A 23,735-nucleotide genomic window follows, 5' to 3' on the forward strand; every position below is an offset into this window, starting at 1 on the left:
GGGGTTGGAGATGGCTAGGAAAAAAGACTAAAGGCTTTGTGGATTTGGGGTGGTTCAGTGGGATGGTTTTTTCCACTGAAAAGCAAATCTAAAAGGCTTTTTCTTTGGCTGCAGAATTAGAAACTGTGTTTTCTTTCCTAGTATTGATGAATCAGTCAGTGAAAAAGATGAACAAAATAATTAAGAGATAAAATACGAATTACAGCTGTAAAATATCACATTGAAAAAGCCGAATTTGTTGGATAGCCAAAAGACAGTATCTACACAAAAAAACCCCCAACACTTTGGACATCCCCAGAAGATCTTTTTTCTTAATACAGGCAGAGTCTAAGAGGTCACAGCAGAAAAGAAACCATCCCATAAAATCCCACTGCAGAACAGCCTAACTTCTGCAGTTCTCTTTTCCCCCCTTATGATGTAATGGCAAAGAATAAAAAATGAAACCAAAATGCCTCGATACAGATGTTGACTGCTTTTTGAATCTCCAGAACTTTCTCACATGCCTAGGGAAAAACAGGTGCTGTTAGTATTGGTTTGTGCCTCTGAGTGCTTAAGGGAAGTCAAATGTGCTTTCCTTTCTAGGAATGACTTCCCCTTCTGCCCCTCAAATAGTAATATATTAGCATACTGCCACGACATATTCCTGGTACTGAAATGTATGAATTTGTATGAAAAAGAAACTTAACCTAAAGCATTGGACTGCTTTGGGTTTTATGGCTGTGTAAGAAAGAATTAGTAGATCTAAAAATCTAAATTACTTGTCTATACAGGTCTTTATTAGAGGCTTAAGTAATTCCAGAGAATTTAGTGTGGAATGAGGTAACTGCTGGGACTCAGGTGATTTCAATTGTGTGCCATGAGGCAGCTGCTGGACACAGCTGTGTATGCACAGACAAGGCTGGTCAGCCCCTTGTACCAAGACAATTCAGCACCTCCTCAGCCTTATCCCCCAGATTAACCCAGGGCAGACCAGGGAATAAACACCATGAAAATAAAAACAATATACCCAAGTATATTTACACCACTGTGCAATAGATCACCAGCAAGAGACAAACTGCAAAGAAGTCAGTAGCAAAACAAGATTGAAAAAGCAGAACTGCCAGAAGGAAACACTGAAGTAGCTCTGGAACAAGAAATGCTGGAGACACCAGATAAAATTAAAAATACTCAAACTTCTACCATATATGATAATTTCTATCCTTTGCTCTCAATCACTCGAGAACTTATGTGACAGTCATTTTTTTTTAAAGAATCTCTAGGAAATATTCTGTCTTTTTGGTACTGAGTTTTTTTCTTGTGAAACAAACAGCAAATGAACGACTACTTCAAATTAGATATCCACAATCCATGTTTTTTATTAACCAACCTAGTCATAACACATACCCAAAGACACAAATTTAAAACTGCATCCAACTCCAGGTACTTTCCATGAACCATACTGCATGAACTTGTGATCACTTAAAAGGCAGAACTTAGGAGAAAAGTGATGTAACCTTTCAAACCAGCATTACAAAGACATTGTGGAGTTCAAAATAAATATCACAAGAAGACAGTGGGCATGTTTCATACATGTTGTCTGTGGTCCTACTTGTCAGTCCACACAAAAGAATGATCTTATCAATAGAATTAATTTCTTTATGTCAAATTAACATTTGTGGTAAAAGGTGGGCAAGTCCCTAAGAGGCCAGAACAAAGAGCATAAGAAAAGATATTTCACACCCATCTAAACTAGCTGAAACATCACAAAAATTTGCAAAGAATAACCTCACAAAAATCATCTCTCCATATGACACCTTGGGCACAAGCTGTGATTTGTGTATGCAAGCAGTAATCATCAAACTCATCTAATGGAGAGAGTCATCACCCAAATTAGAGATGAACACATATACACAAAGTACCAGTTATACCCTTAATTAAGAAGTAGCCATGATTGGATCAAAAAGAATCACTTGATTGCTATAAATCTGTTCAAGAAAAAGTCATTTTGGCATAGCTCTCCTTTAAGGACTGTTTTCCACTAATTTCCCAGCACCTAGGATTAATGAAACTGAAATATTAATATATGATGATCCATTTTCTCATATTATCTTCTGCATTTCTGAATACCACAGCAACCTTGCACAGAACACCTACTGAAAATAGACAATTCTGCTATTTAGTCTTACACTATTAAGAGCAGGATTTGAGGATTTTTTAATGGAACTGGTTCTGAAAAAAGTCATTGGGAGAGTTACAGGATACCCTGAATAGAAGGACACATTCCACTTCACAATGCTGGAAAAGTGAGGATGATGAAGGATAAAAGTTTCTGACAGCACTGGTTTGCTTAAAATTTTGTGAGTGCTAACGTGACAATTCGCTGCAACAGAAATTACAATATTGCTTAGGCAGCATCTTCTAAGAAAATCCCCACATTACACCCATAAACCAAAGACTTCTTACCTATGACTTCCATCCAGATTTGATTTGTGGATGAAATTCAGTTTAGCATCTGCCCAGTAGAGTTTCTGTTCCTCATAATCCAGTGTCAGTCCGTTTGGCCAATAAATGTCCGTGTTAACGATGATGGAGCGGCTCGAACCATCCATCCCTGCTCGTTCTATCTTTGGTGCTTCTCCCCAGTCTGTCCAGTACATGAACCTGCAGTTATTTGGAAAAAGACAAAAAAAGAAAGCAATCATGTACAAATCTACACCTTTCAGTAAAGGTACTCTCTGTTTTGCAGAGACAATGTCTGTAGAGCTGTGCTCTACTGGGTAAGGGGCACATACCCTGGGAAACAAAGCAAAGTTACTTTACAAAAAGCTGAAGAAAAACAACTTAAAACAAACCCACAGTACTATATCAGGTTATATTTCCATGTTTCCTTCTTTCCTTGGGTAACAGAGAAAGTTGGAGATATCCACCAGATCTCGACAACCATCTCAAAATTCATCATTAAACAGCAAAGGCAGATATTACAAATTGTCATAAAAGTACAACAGCTCCTCTAATATGTGTCAGAATTTAGGGGGGCACAGAAGAAGGTGTGCAGACTTATAGCAGACATAGCTGCCTGTGATGCAGTGAAGTGGTTTTGATGGAAGATCAATTCATGTTCTTTTATTTCCAGACAAATTCCAAGACAAGCAGCTACACCAACATGTTTAGAAAAACAGCTTGCATCCAGTAACTGAGAAAAACACTCTGTAAAATCTTTCAAGACTGGACAAGCAAGTTTTAAAACATTTAACATGCATCAATTTTTAAACATTATTTAACAAGTAGTGGGGAGAGGGAAGCTATTCGGTTGCATTTAAGATAGTGGCAAAGCAAGGGAAATCACTTTGTTTTGGCTGGAGACTAGCAGGGGGTAAGAATATTTGCCCTTTTTCTGCAGGTGGTAGAAAATGGATTTACTTTTGTGGGTTGTTGACAGAATGCATAAGTAAACTGAAGTAACACAGAATACAAACAGATCAGCCAAAGTGTGTCCATGGTGCTTGCTCTGTTTTGTTGTTGCAGCTGGAACAGACTACTGTCCTAAATTGCTTCTCATAACCTCATGACATCTGCCAGCATTACCTGCTCCTATCTGTGCTCCAAAGCCTGGCTCAGTCAAAACAATCCAGATTAGGAAAGACCTGAAGCCTTTAATCAAACTCAGATCATCACACAACCACAACAGGTCCATGTATGGTAGCCACATGTGAGGAGGCCTAGCCACCCATCCTCTAAAGAAAAACAAATGTGCAACACATTGAAGAAACACTTGCAGATGAAGTTATTCTTGGCAAAGATTTTTTCTTATTCTTATTCTTATTCTTATTTTTATTCCTATTCTTCTTATTTTAAAAATTCAGGAAATTCCATGTTATATCTTCCCCCTTAATTCATGTCTACAGCATGTTTGTTTTAATGTGCAGCAAAATCTGTGCAATATAGAAATGCAGCTGATTAACACAAATATTATCCCAAGTAAGTCATTCTTCATGGAGCAACACGTTTAATATCTGAAGAGAACATGTGAGATTTCTGAAAACACAAACAAGTGCCTCAGATAAACTGGTTTTTCATCAGGAAGAAGGACAAACACCACATAATTTTCAGATGGGTAGCACAGTAGCAAGGCATCTGGTCAAGCTATGCAATAAGAAATCACACTTGAAAGAAGAAATGTTCCAAAAAGTCAGGCAGCATTTCACCAGTGAGCATGTGAGAAAGAGAAAAACGCAGCTTTACTGTTAACTTCTTTAAGACAGCCCTACTTTGCCCCAGCTGTCAAGTCTTAGACTTACAAATCAAGGTTAATGGGTTCCAAGGCTCTGACCAGCCTGCTGGACTGATTTTTTGGGGCTGAAACAACTCATTAATTGCTGCACAGCCTCATATTCTTCCCTGTCTCACTCTCACCTCTGCAATTACTGAAGCAAAAGCAGGTAAAGGTAGTTTGGTAAGAAAGTAAAGGCTTCCCAGACATCACAAAACTAGCCCTATTGCATTTGTTAAGAGGAAGACACACATACAGAACTGGCTTTAAGATTCAGTAATATTTCCAATCAGCTCCGGTGACCTCTTGTGCATTTTCTTCAAATGTTTGGGTTTTTTCACTATCAGGTTTGTTTTCCTCCACCCTGCTTGAAACCCTGTGGGTTTTAATGTCTCCATTAAAAATCTCTGGAACCAGCCATGCTCCAGCTGATGACAGCCATGCAGACAAGGTAAGGGCCATTCTCCCTCTTCCCCATCCTCTTCAAACACATTTTGCTATTTCAATTAAAAAAAAATTTAAAAGCCACCACCCAAGCCCATGGGATAGAGCAAAGTATTAAGAGAAAAGTAATGTCTTGTGCTAAATCAGCTAATTATACCATGCAATACAATTAAAATCCAGGAATCTAGATTTTAATTTTACCAGCAGAGGCTGGAAATGGTTGTGAGATGTTATAAAATCTAAAAGCAGAAGAAAAACAACAAAGTGTATTTCTTTTTATATGTGCTTATAACTTTCAGTATTACAGAGTCATGCTGCCCTCCAAAGAGTTAAGGAACATCAAGTGTTTGATATACACTTATAGAAGAGAGGAAGGTTCTTAGACTTCAATAAAAAATATTAGTTGGTGGGTTTTTTTGACTGTGGCTGAAAATGTTGGTTTATATTAAAGTTTATCCCATCATTAAAAATTATGAACAAATAGAGTTTTGATAGTTTTCCCCTACAAACTGTTTTCTATGCCTCTTTAAATCTAACAATTTTTGGGTTTTGCATTCTGTTGCATAAGGTGAATCCATGCAATAAAACTTCCTTCTAAAAGGCCCCTTTGCACTGTATAGTTGTAACTTCACAGTTTTGATTGCCTCAAATAGAAGGTTTTGCCATGGGAAAACAAAAACCCAACCTAACAAAAGGATGAAACAGCATGTCACAGTTCATTCTGCTTGATGAACAAATCTAATAAGTAACAGAGATTTTTTTCCAAAAAGCCTATAAAGTCTAGGCACTCTGATGGCAGAATATCCCCCATACAGAGGAGGAAACTCAGACTACCAATGCCAAGATTAGATGCTGTAATTTAGTACTGATTTCTGACAGTAAGCAGAGAAGGAGACAAATTTATTGCCAGCGCCCATCAGCTTTGCAACTTTCTAATCCACAAACACTCACTTTCCTGAGTGTTACTCAGCTGCTTAATTAGGGCAGCTAATTATTTGGTGAGGTCCTTCACAGTGAAGGCCCCAACTCCGCAATTATGCTTGGTTCAGGGCCCTAAGAACTTGTGGGCTCTACAGGGAGCTGCCAAACTTCAGAGCTTGCAGCAGCCCCTGTGGAGCTCATCAGCTCTGCAGTGGACTCTGCTCCAGCTCCAGCTCTAACAGGACTGGCATTCCTGTAACCAATAAATCCAAAGTTACACACAGTTCAGGAAAACTATGCACTATAAGTATGTTTGGTTATTAAAATAGCTCTTGACTTGAGCAGAAACGTTCAGGAGTTTACAAAAAGACATTTGAATCAAGCGACCCTCCAGGTAGCTCAACAGAGACTCTTTCTGAGGCAAGTTCACAGAGGGAGGAAAACTGCAATCCAGAAGCACACAGCAGCAATGAACAACACAGAAAATGGATTTTCAAATAAGTATGACAGAAAGGTTTTAATAACAAGTTTCTCAACCAACTGCAAAAGTCAGAAAATATTTTCGGTCCTCCAGGAAAAGCAAAAAATGTACATATAAATTAAATATGGAAATAATTCTTCATAAAAGAGAGGAAGAAATATCCTTTGGGGATACAATCAAGATAAACATGAGAGAAAATATGTTTTTAGCTAGCTGAGAACTGTGCTCTTTTACAATAGCTTGTCTCTCTAAATAAGTATATTAGTTGATTGACTAGATTAGTTGAATGTAATTTTCAGAGCTGCTTTACAACAATATCTTATGTTAATATTCAGTGCAGCCAACATAATTTTCTGTGCAAATTACCCTATCTGCAGCCTTTTGGTTGCCTCTACACCACTCTTGCACATACTAAGAGCAGCTATGTGAAGAATAGATGTGAATTAAGCAGGGAACTGTGTTAATACCCTAACACACTGAATCTTTTACTTTTTATCCTTGTTTTGGGTTCAGAAGCCAAAGGGTTTCCAACAGAGTTTCCTATTTCAGACAGGTATGGCTGGCTCTGAACCACCTGCCTTAAGCAATGCTATGTACACTGGACAAAATCAAATCAAGATTTCTTAAACTGAAAACCAAGGCTTCTTTTATTTCACTATTCTGCAAAGCATCAGTGTGTCTAGTAAATGACTAAATGAGCTAGATGTGCTGAAAATGCTTGACAAGCAAGAACCAGTGGGCCCCGCTGTGCCTCTGCCACTGTCCCCACCCTGACCCTCCATCCCCATCCCTTGCACCTCAGGGAGGGTGGAGGATGAGCACAACCCCACAGGTGCTTGGATCTCAGCATGAATTCCACAGCCCAGACCATCAAACATGCACAGGGGTCTCTGTGCAGTGCCTGGAACACAGTGACCTGTGACAGGGACACCTCAATATGGATCACTGCTCACACAGCAGGAACCTGTGCAGGAACAGGGATCATTGAGGATAAATTACTGCAGCCTCTGCAGCTCACCTGTCAGGGATGCTAAAAGACTCAAATGACAAGTGGGAGAAACCCATGTGTAAAATTCCATGTGTACGTTTACTATACACACCAGGAAAAGCTCTACTGGGACTTCTATTTTTTAAGGCATACAAATATTTTGCCCAGTATACTCTATACTGGTTCCCTCAAGATGAAGATGCTGTTCTGGTGACAGAACTTTAATGCACATGTCTGCATTTATTCCAGGACATCAGGCAAAAACCATCTGTAACCAGAATGGCAATGTGAGGATTTCCACTTTGGAGCTGGTTTTACTCCCCTACTCAGACCTTATCTAGCAGGAGAAATAAAATCATCACCAGACCTTCCCTTTTCTTGGAATCCATTTCTAAAATAAGGGATAAATGCAAACATTCCACTTTTGGAATGAAGAAAAGCTGTGATGAAGAGATCAAAAAGGTGATGCTCTAGCTCAGCATCAAGAATGAAGTATAAAACTAGAATGAGATTTTGTAGATGGCATTCATAAACCCTGAAAATAATGCTTTGGAAAAGCCACTGAAAACCTTTCATAAGAAGTCAACATAGAAGAATAAACCTACATGATACTCTCATTTCATAACCAAAAAGAAAAAACGCAGTGTTCAAGCTAGTTACCATGGCCTCTATTTTCAGGTATTTCAATTTAAAGAAAATGCTGGGCAATCTAACAAAACAGATGAGAGATTGTTTTTCATTTTCACCCAGTCATTTCTGAGGCTCTGTAGGAAATAAGGTTTGACTTAGCTGTCAAACCAAACACAGACTGATGCACTGCAGAGCCTCATGCATATGGTTGTCCTTTTGGCCACAGACCTCCAGGAAAAAGAGAAAGATATTCATTAAAAAACAAGAAGCAGCTATTTTGTTTTTTGCTGAATGCTCACAAAGGCAGAATTTTAATTGTTTGAGCAGGTGGAAAGGTCTCCTGCTCCTTGAACTTGTAAATTAACCTTTGCTATCTCCTGACACAAAAGGTCTAATGACATGCCTTCCACAGTTAGGAAACAAAAGCCATTTCTTGGTTTCTCCTAGAGCAAGCAGGAAATAAAGCTTGTTAGAACTAAGCAGCATTTGCAAAACAGTATTTGAAAAAACAATTTTCCCAGTTTATGCCAAAAAATAGCGAGGGATACAATTTCCTCTCTCTGCTACCAATTAACACCATCCCTAGACTCTTGCTGACCTCAAGACAGAAGCAAGATCCAAATGTGCTTTGGAAGGCTCCAGCCAGCCTCTTGCACAGGAGCCTCTCCAGATATTACACACCAGATCCTGGCAAGTTCACACAGCAGGTAAGCCAACAGAAAAACAAAGCATTATTAATGTAAAAGGAGATGGACAAAATAGGATAAGAAAATTCCTTGCCTTCCAACCTATCTTGGTTCTTCAAATATGACAGGAAAATAGAGGAAAGAAAACCAGCTGGCAGACTTTCAGAAAAACCAAGCACACAAACAAAAATACCACAAACCAACAACTGTGACAGAGTCTCTCAAGAGGCCAGGAGAGAAGCTGAGCCAGGAACATGTGCTGGGTAACTCTGCAGGGCTGAGGAGTCTCACAGAGACTCCAGCATGGCCCAGGAGGAGCCCACATACACAAAACACCTTCCAAATAGTTCTTTAAGAGCCTACCAAAAGGTGCAGATCTCTATGCACCTGTGAACTGAACTAAATTGTAAAAGCTAGTACAGAAGAATATTTAGCTACATTAAAACTACAAGTGAGTGAAAGCAATGAGAAAATGGTGAGATCACAGTTCTTAATATTTCTCAGATGAAATTTACCTTCTTTGTACAATGAAACAAATCTGTTTCTTTACAGGGACTTGCACTAAAATATAAACATTTGCATTTCACATATTTAGTTGGTAAATGAGGATTTAGAATTCTGCAATTTCAAAGAGCTTTAGGTTGAAACTAGACAAGTCAGCTGCTGCAATAATTTTTCACTTCTTGCTTTTTCCGCTCAATCAAAATCAAACTTGTTTCTTATTCTTCAATAAAAAAACTGGGAGAATTGTTCTCCATATCTCCCTATACATCCTGAAGGCAGGAAGGGCAGAAAGATTTTTCCCTATACTTCTATCTTAAACTGAAGCCCTAGAACTTCTAGAATTGAAGCCCCTGAACTTCTCCATGGCAAGACAGCACAGTCATTTATGCCAGTTGTGTTGCTCAGTGAATGAGGGCAAGAGATAAAAATCTGCCATTTGGCATTCTGGGCTGTTTCTCAGAAACACCAATCTAGGCATACCCCACTGCTGTGCAAGGCTTGGAGTGATGAGCTGCTCCATTCCAGGTACCCCACAGACACATCCCCTACACCCAGCAAACAGAACATTCTGCTATAACCATCCCAGCAAAGTCATCTTACAACGAGAACAGTTTTTAACCATGACTACTCACTCAACTTTACTCACTGATTTAATGGATGTTTACTCTAAGTGGAGTCCCATCAATCCAGCTGTAGTTCACCTTAACATCAGAGGGTACCAGTGCTAAAACATGGATGGGCAGGATGGCACAGCCAGGAACAAGAGAAAATTAGGTCAAAAAAAAACTATCAGACATATGACCTGTCTACAATCAACTGAAATTGGGGAACATGTTCAGTATCATGAGATCTTTTAATCAGTAAAATATCCCCTTGTTATTCAGCCCCTCTATCAGGGCACAGCTACAAACTGGATGATTTTTATGTTCTTGATTCCTGACTCCTCCAAGAAGCCCTACAGAACCTGAATGTTCTGCCAAGCCACGGTGAATCCTACCCTCCATATCACATTTCAGCACCCTGCTAATTCTTTTTTCATAGTTTTCATCCTATTGTCTGCTATGTAAATCAGGCTTACTTACACTTACATCATTCCTTAGGCTTTTTTTAAAATTCAATTAACTCATGTCATCCAGGGGTTCAGTACATTTTCAGTGCAGCTCCTGTCCTTGTGATTTATCAGTTTGTTGATATGGAAACCAACCTGATGCCACTTTGATCTTCCACCAGAATCACTAAATCACTTATTCTCTTGTAAGAAAGTGGCACACACCAATTAATCTTTTCACACCAGAAAATTACATGAAATATGGCCTTGTTTTTAACCAAAAGCTACATGATATTCATTACAAAACAAACCGCCAAAAAGGGGGTGGGAAGACGAGAGATTTCTCTACAGCAGGTAAGAAAAACAGAAATAAAGGGATGCATTGTAATTAATGCATAATGAGACAGGTTACATTACACAAGATTTGGTTAGAGACCTAATTCTGGAGATACAAATCTAGGTAAACTTGGCTTAATTGAGAAGAAACTATGTTTGTCCAGAGCATTTAGAAAGGTCCACAAAATGTGGTCTGAATACTGGCCAAAGGCTTCATATACAGATGGAACAAACACCACTTCATTTCTGTACTGAAAACATTATGATAAAATAACCTTACTATAAAAATAATAATAAAATAACATTATTATAAAATAACTGAGATGTCTGAGACTTCACTCAAGCTTTTTCTAGGTTAGATTTTGCTATAAAGGAAGTAAGAATTCTTCTACTTTTCCATTCCTACTGCAAACAGCTAAATATTAAGTACTTGGATTCAATTTTTATGGAAGAAGTGGCTATGCATTCTACAGCAACTACTACACACCTGGAATTCTGAAGTTAAAAATCAATTAACACAGTTTTAAACCCAGGTCATTAGCTTTTTCTCCCTACAGGCTTCTTTTGCAGGTCACTCACAGCTCTTCAAGTAAGAAGAGCTGTGAGTGCATACAAATTGCATACAAATTGCTTCCAGCACAGAGATACATCAAAAGTGGGAAAAAATTCCAAATCCTTGCCCTAGTACAAGCCTCATTCACAAGGCACACAAAAAATGCCCACCAAATATTACACTAAGGGAAAACCCCAAGTATGTTTCCAGTCATGCATGACAGGTCTCAGGGTCTCTCACTTTGATAAGTTCTGGTCCATTAACATATTGGAGTTAATTGTCCAATTACAGATTTAGGTTATGAAGTCCCATCCTTTATTGTTTTTCCCTCTTCATTCTGCCATTGTTTACGCTCTTGGGCCCAACATTTGGATCAGTTGTCCTTGGACCCCAGCTAGAGAAGAAATTGTTTTGTCTCCCTGCTCTGTGAAGAGAGTTACTATGCCTTAATATGAAGCTCAGAACTACACACTAAAGCAGTCCAGAATCTGAAAAATATAAAAGCTAAAACCTGAGGCATCACTACTGATGATCTTGTGTTAAAAACATCTTGATACAACCCCCAGAACAACTGCACTTCAACAGCAAGTGAGGGCCAAGCAGAAGAAATGCCAACTTAATGATTAGTAATTTAATTCAGAGAAATTGCATTTCCCAATATGTAAACTTGTGCCACATTCTGCCCTGTAATCTCTATGCTAGGCAAGATCAACTGTTCTCTAAAGCACAACTGCAAGAGCAATGCAAGAGGAGAGGTGCTGGTGTCAGCTGCCACAGAACTCCTTCCTGACCACTCACACACAAAGGTGGGGTGCAGTCTTTTTTGCACTGCAGAATTGCATTAGTGGGGTGACTGGAAGGATGCAAATTGTCAAATTTCTCATCCCTCAAACCACACTTTATTTATTATTGCTCTCCCACTATATCCCTGTTACACCCAAAAGCAGATGTTTTAGCACTTGGTGTAACACTGGTCCTCTCCACTATAAATTAGTTGTTTCTCAGGCTGACTGAACACAGCATCTATTTGCCATCAATGCAAGGGACCATGATTCACTCTCTTGGAATCAGGACAGCATTAGTACTGTTTTATTGAGGAGGACAAAGCTCTTGTATTCCAAAACTCTTACAGTCACACTCTTCAGATTTGCAACCAAGCTGTAACTTACTGTATAACTTACAGTTTTTGCTGTATATGTCTGAAAGTAAAGTATGGTAAATATATCTCTGTTCTGGGTTTTCCTTTAAGCTTACATCTTTCATGTAACATGATCAGCCAGTGCTTGTAGAAAAACACAAACAAAATCCCCCACGATGTATTCATGGATGTTCTTCCCCTCAGGAGCTGAGTTTATGTCCACCAGTGATCAAATCAAATCTCAAGTGCAACAATTTCTGAAAACTGACTGCATACACTTCCAAAAAAATTGTCTTTTGCTCTACATTTAATTTACTTCTTTCATATCAGGTCCCCTTTTAGTCTGTCCATTCCATGGTCTGCTTCAGATAATACTTTCCTTTGTTATAAGTCATGAACAGTAATCCCTTCACGGTTGTTATCCAATTTTACCAAAGGCTTTAATCTGCTTTATTGACAATAACTCTTTAACTACTCTTCTCTGAATTGTAGTAAAATGGATCTGCAGTTCTGCAACTGAACAAAAAACCCCAAAACCCCAAACAAATCAACAAACAACCCAGAGTTTAGAATCACCACTGAGGACAAAAATATGTTTAGAAAATTAATGATATGAAGCAATTCAAACAGAGTATTTCTAATAATATACACAAGTGGTAGCAACAGTAAAAATTTCCCAAGTGTGTAAGAAATACAGATGGTTAATTGATTCCAAAGAGACTTAACTCTTTATAACCTTGCTCTTCTTCTGTTCCATGGACTGCTGTGAGCAGATTTTGCAGGATTAGCAGTGAGGAAACAGAGGACCAACCCTTTAGATAACAAATGGCACAGGGATGTGTGACACAAGGAGGTGACCAGACACTCAGAGACAGCAGTGACAGCCCCCAGACTTTCCTGCTTAGACTGAGAGCATTAAAAGACCAGGGTTTCCTTTGTTCAGGGCCTCAGCTCCAGCTGTTATTTAGCTATTGCACCAAGATAAAATTATTTTAAGGATTGATGTACGTGACACTGTGCTATGGGAAACCTGGTCTGCCTGGGTGAGTGTGGGGCTGCAGCTGGAAGGAGATTTGTTCCCAGCTCAGGTGGTGCAAGAGCTTGAAATGGCCCTGGATGGTCCAGCAGGGAACTTCCCTCAGCACCAGCCACTAAGAGCTTGATAGAATCACACCAATTGTATAAAAGGGATGGCTAGACCACAAAGAAACTCTGTTACTTGATAGGGGAAACAAATGCATATTTAGCTTAACTTTACTAATTAAAAATGCAAGAAAACAGGCACTGCAGCTTTGTCACAACATAAGGAAAGAAAATTGACTTACTGACAGCAGTAGATATCTCCTAAAATCTTCTAATCAACTCCCTTCCCACACCAGTAACAATGCCAGTCTCTAAGTCACAACTCAGAAATTTGAAGAAAGGGGTAGGGGTATATCAAGGTACTTTTTCCACCTCAAGTCTAATTGACTCATTTCTACAGGATCAACTGAGTGAGCTGATATAACTACTTGCCTGGGAAAGGGCTTTTCCAGTGCAGCAGGAATTAATTCTGTAAACAAGCCCTTTTCTAGGATAGTATTCAATTCCATGCTCTGTACTCAGGGAAGCTAAGAAGCTGAAATTCCAAGTAATACATAAAATTACAGGGTTGTACATACTGATGACTTTATTATCCCCTTAAGATTTTCAGCATAAAAATCTTCTCAGAGCTCCTCAGTGCTCCTCTACACTGGGCTGCAATGCTTGAAAGAAGATTTTCCAAAGCAAATTCAGACATCGGTGCATAACAACCATGAGGACTCCTATGAAAAAGGGGATGGGGAGACTCCACACCCTCTCTGGACAACCTGTCAGTGCTCAGGCACTGCCCAGGGAAGAAGTCCTGCCTCATGTCCAGGTGGAACCTCCGGGCATCAGTCCCTGACTGTTCCTCTGGTGCCATTGCTGGGCCCCAGAGCAGAGTAGGGTTTTTTTTCAACACAAAACCCAAGCAAACTTTTCCTAGATCATTTAAATAAAGTTCACACAAAGAGACCGTTACAAGAAAACATAGTAGCAGAGATCTATGTATTGCTTTTTCTGTTGTGCATCCCCTGCAATGAACTGGATGTTGCCTCATATTGACTAATGGGCAGAACCTCTGAAAATAAACAGAAAATGCCCATAGGAACTTGATCTGTGAACAATGGAATGAAGAAAATTTGATCATCTAGAAAGAGGCACATCAAGCTAGATTCCTTGAAGTTTAATGGAAACAAAGGCACTAAATGAAGCACGTCCAGCAGGTGCAGCACTTGGAGGCCACTTCATCTCCCAGTGGCCTCCCCTGTCACAAACATGCAGCTGGGGCCCAGCTTGACCAAAATTGAGCAACAATTTCAAAGGTCAAATTGGGAGTTACACAGATACCTGCAGTATTCACACATGCATCATATATTATCTACTATTGGTGCTTTTATTCCTGTTTTTAGGCTACTGTCAGCTCCTAGATCCGTCAGGTTTTTGTATGCATGTGCTCAGTGTTAGTTTAACACAACCCAATCTCAGCCACTCAATGTGAAAAGCTGTGAATAGAATACTGCTTTTCTCAGCTGCACAAACCTCAGATGCATAAATCTGTAACCTCAGAGGAGCTGATGAAGAATACCACAAACCCTTTCCTTTGCACTTTTCCATGTGACCCAAGGTCAGGAGTGAGAATTGCCATTTATCACCAACTAACAACTTTTGGCTTTTAATCACACTGGCAGAGGTAGCAAGAGGCTCTACATATCCATGCATGAAATATGTGGAAAGCTAGACAGGCAGCAGAGTTCTTGATGAAACTTCTTGGACAGAGGCACATTAGCTCTTGCAGCACCCTCATGGGAATGGCTTGCTGCTCTTTGTTCAGCCCTCCATGGGAAGCACTAACCTGTGTCCAGATTGGTTTTGAGCTGGGCATATTTAAGACAAAATTATCAAAGAGGTATTAGTTTGCAGAATAGCCTGTCACTAACTCTGCCACTCCACCACAGCAGTGTCCAATCCCCACACCACTGAGCAGCTCAAACACTCAGTTAACAGCTGCTCTGACAAGGCTGGAGTGGTACATGAGGCCCATGAGCTATTTATTTTGGCATAAAGTGATGCTACTTCTTTTCTGTTCTCCCAATCCCACCTGTAGAAGCAAGAATGCATCCTTTGCTAGAAGCTGATGGAGCAAGAACATCCACCAAATGATAAAAAGGGTCTGCTAATAACTGTGTATATTTCCTCTTTTGCATCTGCTCCTATATTTAAAGACAATACAACTTTTACAAAGCTGCTTAGTGCTGAGACAAAAGATGAACAAATCACAAAGTGAATTGGAAGGCTGCTGTAGCAATTTATTTAGTGACATTGCTTTTGATAAGTAATAAAGTTAGATGTTTGTGCATTTCATAGGGTGGACCTCTATTAGTCAGCAAGAAAATCAGACCTTTAAATAGGGATACCATGTAACTAAAGTGTCTTCAAGTCTGTAATAACCTTAGAGAAAAACCACCAGTGAGCAAAAATCAGAAAACTGATAGGACAGCTTAGTACCTATTAACAGAAAGATTGCCTATGAGAACAGCAAACAGATAAATACCATTCCTGTTATGTCAGTCAGATCATACAATGGAAGTATACAGGTCAACAAGCACAGGAAGATAAAACTTCTGCCAAGGGGAAGAGGTTCCATCTCTCTTCAGCTGCTCTGTTTCTATCTCATGAAAAAAAGACCTCAAACCCATATTTTTATCACCCTCTTGCCTTCTAGGGTCTACAAGACAGGTATAAAAATTCTGGTGAGCCTGACAAGCCTTGATACACTCTTCCATCCAGGCAACACGCAGTGTAGGACAAATCACAGAGCCAGAATGAGGAAGAGCTGACAAAGGAATGAGGACTGGGGATGTGGACAGGGCAGTGTGTTTTTTCAAAAGTAGGAATTTCACTGCCATCTAAGCATTGCTTAGTTGTCACTGCAGTGGAACAGCATGTGACAATAGCATTTAAAACTGAAATATCAGTGTGGATAGAAACACCTAAGAAGAGTAGGACCACGATGCTGCCACACCTGAAAATCCTCATCCACCTTACCAGCTACCCATGTGGAACGACTGGAAGAGAGCAGGGAACTCAAGGCTCCCTCCATGTGACCCAGGATGCCACCCTTATGGAAAGCTGTCAAAACAAACGTTCCACCAGAAAGGTCAATTTTTATGAATCAGATTCCAGCTAAAATAAATGGTCAGATAATTCTAGACCAACCTCAACTACCTGAAAATCCTTTAATGAAAGCTTTAGCTCTTACTTCACCATTCAGTTTATATGATTTATCTCTTCATTAGGAAAAGATAAATCATATAAAATTAAGACAGGTCAGCACCTGTTTCTTTGTAGGCAGTTAAGCAGCACATTAGCATCATGTTTTATACAGTCTTAAGGATGCAGCACTGGCAAAGAATGCTTTTATCACAAACATTCCTAGAGTTCATCTCAGAATTTCCCAAAGCATTCCCAAAAGTGCTCACATTAATTCTAGGTTTTGAAACACATTTTTACTTTTGCCTTTCTAATTCATCTGAACTGTTTGACAAGCAGTGCTGTTAGAATGAATATATAACAGCACAGCTGCTGCACCACACATTTTAAAATAATCTCAAAAGGCTGGCACAGCTTTGGCCCAGGCCTATCCCATTCAGGCAGAGAGAATCTCAGCACCTCTTCCTGCAGAAATCTGCAGGAGTGGAAGATGGGAGAAAGAAAAACAGAGAACCATACTGTGCTCACAAACCAGCTAAATAACATTAAATGTTTTGAAAAAGAAAGTTAAGTCAGAAATAGTGATTTGCTCAGGATTTGTCATCAAAAAACCACTAAAACCACAACAAGCCACACAAAGAAGAATCAGAAACAAAATTCTCAGCTTTCCACCCCTTGAAAAATGTTGTAGTATACAGAGAATCTGTTCTGTGATACACAAATTACTCAGCTATAGTGATAGGGCAGACTGCACCACTACTAAAACTCTTGTCTTTTAATATTACACCACTAAATGTGCTTTTGTAAAGTTACATGCTTGTAACTATTGCCATTTCAGGGCATATAGTCTTCAACTTAATCAGTACCTAAACATTCCTTATCTAAAGAAGTTCTGAAGCTCAAGTGATGCAATGCTACCATAAACAGTTATTATTTTCTACACACTGACTTCCTTGTGTAAACCAGCTGTTGGCATTTTCAGAATTATTTCAGATTATGCTGTCTGGATGCCTGATACTTTATATCATGGCCCACTCTGCTGCAAATCACAGGAGCTAAGCATCCATTATAGCAAGAGTTACACACAGAAACCTTCCTTTGAGACATCATCTATTTATCTATGCAAGTGGTTTGACAGCTTTTAACTTGAATTAAATTAAATAGCGTCTCACCCTCAACTAAAATATTCAGTTGCTAGATTTCCTGACTTCATTTCCCAGGTTACATTTGGACTTTTACAACACCAAACCTCACAGCTGTGCCCTTTTGGGTGACAAACCATCAATTAAATGCTTTCTTAAGCAATTGTCTATTTCAGGCTTTGTGCTGTGTTGTAATTTTTGAGCTGTCATTGATATAAAATATCAACATAAATATATTTTATGTATTATAATAAATATATATTTATAATATAAAACCACTACCCATCAACTCAGAACCAAGTGCAGGTGACAACAGATGCCCCCAAGTGGAGCCTGGGTCCAGCCCAGCAGCCACCATTTCCATGTGTGGGTGTAACATTACCCACACTCAAATTCCAGAAATCACACAGCTAAGTGTTTCCATGCAAAAAGAACCTACACATTAAAAAGTGCCTCAGTCTCTGTGAACAGCACTCCTAGTAGAGTTTACATTTACCTCACTCACAGTCACCTTGGCAATGGTCATGGTTTTTATTACTGAAAATACACATCAAAATTCAATCAAATGGTACTTTTCTCTGGCAGCAACAAAAATTTGTCTGTGGGATCATTCAGCTTAATTTTGCTGCCACGTTTTGCCCATTCTTGTGCTTCCAAAGAGATAAATAAAATAACTTCTTCTCTAAACAAATTCATCCAATGCACTCTGTAACACATTCAAGAGTGACACAGACAAAACACAATGCAGAATAAAAGCCTGAAAGAGCAGAGGGAACTCTTAAAAAGTGGAAAAAAAAAAGGTTAGCTTCCTCTTATGATATGTGAAAGCAACCCTACTTCTCACTAGAGGAATAGGAGTAAAACACTTGTGTTGAAAAGAAGTGGTAGAAAGGAGGAAAAACAGAAGTTGGTATTCACATGTGTTCGTGAGAAACACCTTGATCAGGTCACACTGTCTTCACTACTAGGTATTTTTATTTAATTTAAAACCTCCAATCTTCTCACTCCACTCTCATGCGTTCCCACTTCTTACCATGGTGATAGACACAAACTTAAATTCAGTGAAACTTGTGAAAAACAGACCAGGACTAGAATTGATTCTTTCAGAATTCAGTTTTATTTAACTCCTCCACTACTAAACTGCAGTTATACCCTCACTGAAGGGCAGCCCTGCCCCAAACCAGAACCCTGTCCATGCCACTACTGTCTCCAAAATCACCAGCTGACTACAGAGAATTTCAGTATTTGAAAACAACTTAAACCACTTTGAATCCTAAAGAGGGTAACAAATCTATCCACAAAAAAGTCAAGGAAAAATAAGACACTCTGAATAAAACTGGGCATGGCCATTCCTGTCAAACAGTTCCTCCTGCTGAAACACTGAATGAGGTGTTGTAATCAAATTAACTATATAACAGGGCATGTGAATTGCATAACCCAGTCTACAAATGTCTAGGTGGAGACTGCACCAGGCCCTAAATTACCACTTCCTTAACTTACATGATTTCTCATCAGGCATGGAAACACAACTACATTAAAATGGTGTTGTCTTCAGTTATGAAAGACAGGGTAATTCTAGGTGAAATAAAACTATTTAAAGTCAAAAGCTTTATGTACACAGTTTGCCTAGGAATTTTTGTTGATTTTCTAGATATATTAATCAATAAATCAATATCAAATATATCCCATTATGATTTTGGAGCATTAAACAGTTTTATTTTTTTTACATCCTTAAAACTTCACAGTTAGCAGCACAAAGAAAAACCAAACTATCTCTGTGAAGATTAGTACACAGCTCTCAACAGCATTGAGAAAATAGATGCCAGTGCCTTTGTAATTCCAGAGGGACAGGCTGAAATGAAGAAACAAGTCATGTAATATCTTCAAAGTCAGACATAAAAAAGCTAATTGTTCCCATAGATTTTTCTTATTGTTTCATTAAAAAGGACCCAGAACTTTTCCATCATAAGAACATTAGTCAAGCATTCACTCAATATATGTTTGACAAGCTTTGTCTTACACTCATGTGAACTTCTTGACCATGCTCACACCAAAGGAAACCCACCTAGAAGCAGCAGAGCATAATGAAAATGGCAAGTTTCATGGTTCACAAAAAACATACATTTGCCACAAAGATATATGTGCAAAAGAAGAAAGTAGCCATTCCTTTTGTTGAAATGAATTTTTAAAAACTTCAAGCATAAAATTATTTACATACTTGTTTCTCATTATGTAGCTTGGGCATTTTTCAAATTCCCAGCTAAACTCTACTTCATTAACCAATTTTGGCACACACATAGGGGAGAGCAGTCATCACACTGTTTTAAATGTGATTTTGGTCAGAAAAAATACATAGATTAAGCTTAATTGTATCCTTTACCATCTGAAGGGGAAAACCCTTGAAGTTCATATTCAGCAGCTCCTGAAAAGGAGTTTTATATGGTATCTAGGGTCCTGCACTAAGAAAACAATCATTCAAGTCTGGACACTGGAATGCCACCAACTTTTTGTACAAAACCAGAGCTCTCTACCTAAACAGCACGGTCAACACTGTTATGGCAAAATAAGGATTAATACTGTGATTTTATCTGTGCAAGCTGCATGGTCTACCACAACAAGCCAGCCTGAAAAACCAGACAGGTCACAGGACAGATTCTAAGGAGCATCTGAAAGATAGTTGGGAAAGTAGAACTTGAGAAAGAAAAGCACTTAAAAAGCCACAAGCCCAAAGGATATCCCTAATGCTTACATTACACACATTCCCCCCAAAAGCTGATGGCAAAGCACACTTTGAAAGTCAGAAAAGTGGATGATGTACATGGTGGAGGCAAATGGAGGGGTGAGAATGAAAGGAGAATGGCACAATTACATGATCTTGATAAACATGTATTCTAAAAAAGTCTCATCTTCTTCCACCTCAAAACCCACATATTTGCTTCTAACTCGGTGTTTTTAATGCAGAAACTTCACTGAGTAACCCTATTTTCAAAATACTGCATGCTTTTCCATTAGCAGAATTTTTTCTTTTAGTATGTTTACTCCAGAAATTCAGTTTATAGATAACTGGCTCTGCAGATTCTTTCACTGCTACAAAACATTTTCTTTTCCCTAGCTAAGCAGGTAGTTGTAAATTTAGGAACAACAATCCCCAATCAAATTTAGCCCTGAAAATCAGCAATAGAAGAATGATGCCAAGTAATTAATGAGTTTAAGATCAGACAGGCAGTACTCAAAGCAAGGTTTAAGCATCAAGTAATTCCCACAGATGACTTTTCACCTGATTTTAGGACTGTCTTCATCAAGCCTGTTTAATTATTTAGTGTCACTGTATTTGTTTTGTCTTTTCTTACCTTAAATATAGGACGTCTATACAGCATTTTTCAATATGACAAATTTTACTTCTCATCTTCATGAACTGACTTTTAGAGTACCTTAAGGAATTTTTCTCTCCTCCATCTTCTCCAAACATCCTGATAGCTGTTCCAGTCCCTTAGCTCCAGGACCACAAAGTGTGAGGTGAAACAAGCAGCAAGGAAGGATGCTTGTGAAGGCTTCCAGATAAAGTCCAAAGACACTGTGGACTCTGAAATATTTACACCCAAACCAAGCTGTTCTGCAACTACATTCTGTTTTTAATGGGTTGGCATCTGTAACACATTTCAGGCACTTCTTACTCATAGATCATTTGATATCATGTGTACTGCTAACATTATACTGGTGAACTTCACAGATAAAATATCCAGCAGTTGTTTGCAGAGGTCACTCTTTGCAAGCAGAAGAGTAACAAAAAACTTTAACAGGAGCCAGAGCTTGAAAATCTAAAACCTCTCACCCTATTGCACAGGTGGCCCTTGGGCATCTGGAATCCTGTTCATACTGGAGAAAGCATCAAGACTCTCTCTTTATGGATGACCATAAAGCCCCAAAACACAAAAATTACCAAGCCTTTCTTCCAGACACTGCTTGGCTCTATTTCAGGTGTGTCCTGCTGGACATTTAAAATTGCTGATGCATAGAAATCCTCCATGTTCTGGAGTCTCCTTTTTTAATTTTCATAATCTAATTATCTGTGTGTGACAGCAGCCATTTTATTCTGAAGAGGGATACACAGAAGACAGGACTTGCAACAATAGGGCCACAGTTTAATGAGAATCTGCCCCAGACAGGGAAACTTGTGACTCCAAGCAAGGAGAACCTGTTTACATTTCATGGCTATCAATAAGGCTGCCCTTTGTCTACTTAAACAGTGGGCAAAATGCTCTGGTTATGCAAGCTGATGAAAGATTACCATTTTTAATTACATTAAAACAAATACATTTATATTAAGGACTCAGTTCTCCAAGTCTCATTTCTTTAAATAGAAGAATATTCTTTTATGCAAGGAGACAATTCTTCTCAAGTTAAGTAACACATTTCTGTCAAACCTCAAGAACACATTGTACTTTCATGCTTTCATAGTATCCATCATTTAAATCCAAATTTGGTTTGTAGTTATAAAATGTTGATTAGGACTATATAATTTATTTAATGCTAAAGCTTTTAGTGGTTATGAGCAGCAATCAGAGCTTTACTAAAACAAATCTCTGGTTACAGTGCTGACTGGTTGGCCAAGCCATCCTACAGCTGCCAGCTCAGCACTGAGGGCTGGCTGGGACACCACATCCAGCAATGCTCCTGCTCAGCCAAGAGATTGTCTTTACATGTGTGGAGAGACAGGGCAACAGAAATGCTCACCAGAACCTCCAGCTACCACTGCTGGCCACAGTAAGCACATTATAAAATACTGATTAAAACAGCATGGCACCCTTTTGCAATGAAACAACAAATTGTTTAATCAGGAAGGCACAGTAAAGTTACAGCACAACCCGGCATCTCATGACCAGGTGAAGCACCAGTTCAGCAACACAAGCAGGGACAATAAACCAGACTGCTCTGGACTGTTAACAACTGCCCAAGCTCCATCACATCCCAAGTGTTTACAGTAATAAATAGACAGGTTTTGGTTTATGTATCTCAAAGTTCTTCCAGGATGAACTTACAGTTCCCCTGCTTTATAAACCATATATCCCTCTGGAATAATTTCCCTCCCCTGTTTAATTTTTACACCAAGTTAGCCAGGCTTATAGCCAGATCTAAACATGCACTTCACAGAAACAATTTTTTTTAGCATATACAAGAAAAATGCATGCTAAAATTCCATAGAAGTATCAAAATAGTATCTTTTAGTACAAGAGTAAGTTTGTCAGAATTTAACCTGGAGGTTAGATCATTATATAAGGCACAGCTTTATTCTATGACAAACATCTTGTTAATAGCAAAAGAATCTGCTTCTGCTCAAGAATTAAAGACATTTATATGCTTTGCTACAATACACAGCAAAAGAATCACAGAAGCTTACACAATCACACAAACAAGACCATTTTCTTGAATTTTAAGGGAATTGTCAAACAATGGGCTAGAGCAGAGATCTTACTTATCCGTTGAATAAGAAAAGCAAGTTTCACACTTAACACAGATTTATTTAGAAAAAAAGCTCTTAGACTTAACAGTGCTCTTAGCTGCATAATTTCCTATCTTTACTACTTCTTGCTTGAAGTGACAGAGAAAACTTAATACAACTAATACTTTATGCTGAAACATGAAATTAAGATGTAAAAGTGAGAAACTACACGGTTCCCATGAGAAATGAAAATGAGAAATGAAAATGTAAAGTATGTGTTAAACAACCCTGGGGAAAGAAAGGAGGCGGGGGAGGAGGGTGGAAGAGAGAGGCCCAGAGTACTGACTTTTTTTTTTTTTTTTTTTTTTTTTTTTTTTTTTTTTTTAGGAGAGTGGTATTAGAAGGATTCTAATTAAACCATTAAGGTCCAGAAAATGTTTTACTATTCTTTATGTTTCTACTCCTCAGTTCAAGGGGGGAAAAAAAGGTTCCATATTTATGGACACTTATGGTTTGTTGTTTGTGTTTGGTTTTTAGGTTGGGGTTTTTTTTTGTGGGGGGGTGGGAAGGAGATGTTCTGTCTGTTTGTTTGGATTTTGGGTTTTAAGGTACAAACCAATTAGACTGTTTCAAGTATGAGATACAATTAACTAGACACAGACACCACAAGCACATATTACATATACATTCTCACCCACACATATGCATTTAAAGTACAGAGTGTAAAATCTAGAGCAATACCATGGAACAGCATCACTGGCTGATCTAAGTGACTCTGCTCCCACTGACAAGGCTCAGGTTTTTTCTATTACTTTCCCTCGTTACAGAACACCCACAACTGAGCCAAAATGTTTTAAAAACAACCTAGAAGGGGGAATCAACTGCCAAACAAACAGACTA

At 38.8% G+C, this 23,735-nt stretch overlaps 1 protein-coding gene across 1 annotated transcript in view; it reads right to left on the minus strand.

Moving 5' to 3' along the window:
- The window catches only part of LRP6 (LDL receptor related protein 6), a 115,987-nt gene that overhangs the window by 68,001 nt on the left and 24,251 nt on the right, over positions 1 to 23,735 (minus strand). Inside the window, exon 3 of the mRNA XM_058804948.1 lies at positions 2,443 to 2,640. Within this exon, the coding sequence (XP_058660931.1) occupies positions 2,443 to 2,640 (198 nt within the window). The remainder of the gene's footprint in view (positions 1 to 2,442; positions 2,641 to 23,735) is intronic.

The sequence above is a fragment of the Ammospiza caudacuta genome, chromosome 5 (assembly GCF_027887145.1).
Source record: "Ammospiza caudacuta isolate bAmmCau1 chromosome 5, bAmmCau1.pri, whole genome shotgun sequence".
NCBI lineage: Eukaryota > Metazoa > Chordata > Aves > Passeriformes > Passerellidae > Ammospiza > Ammospiza caudacuta.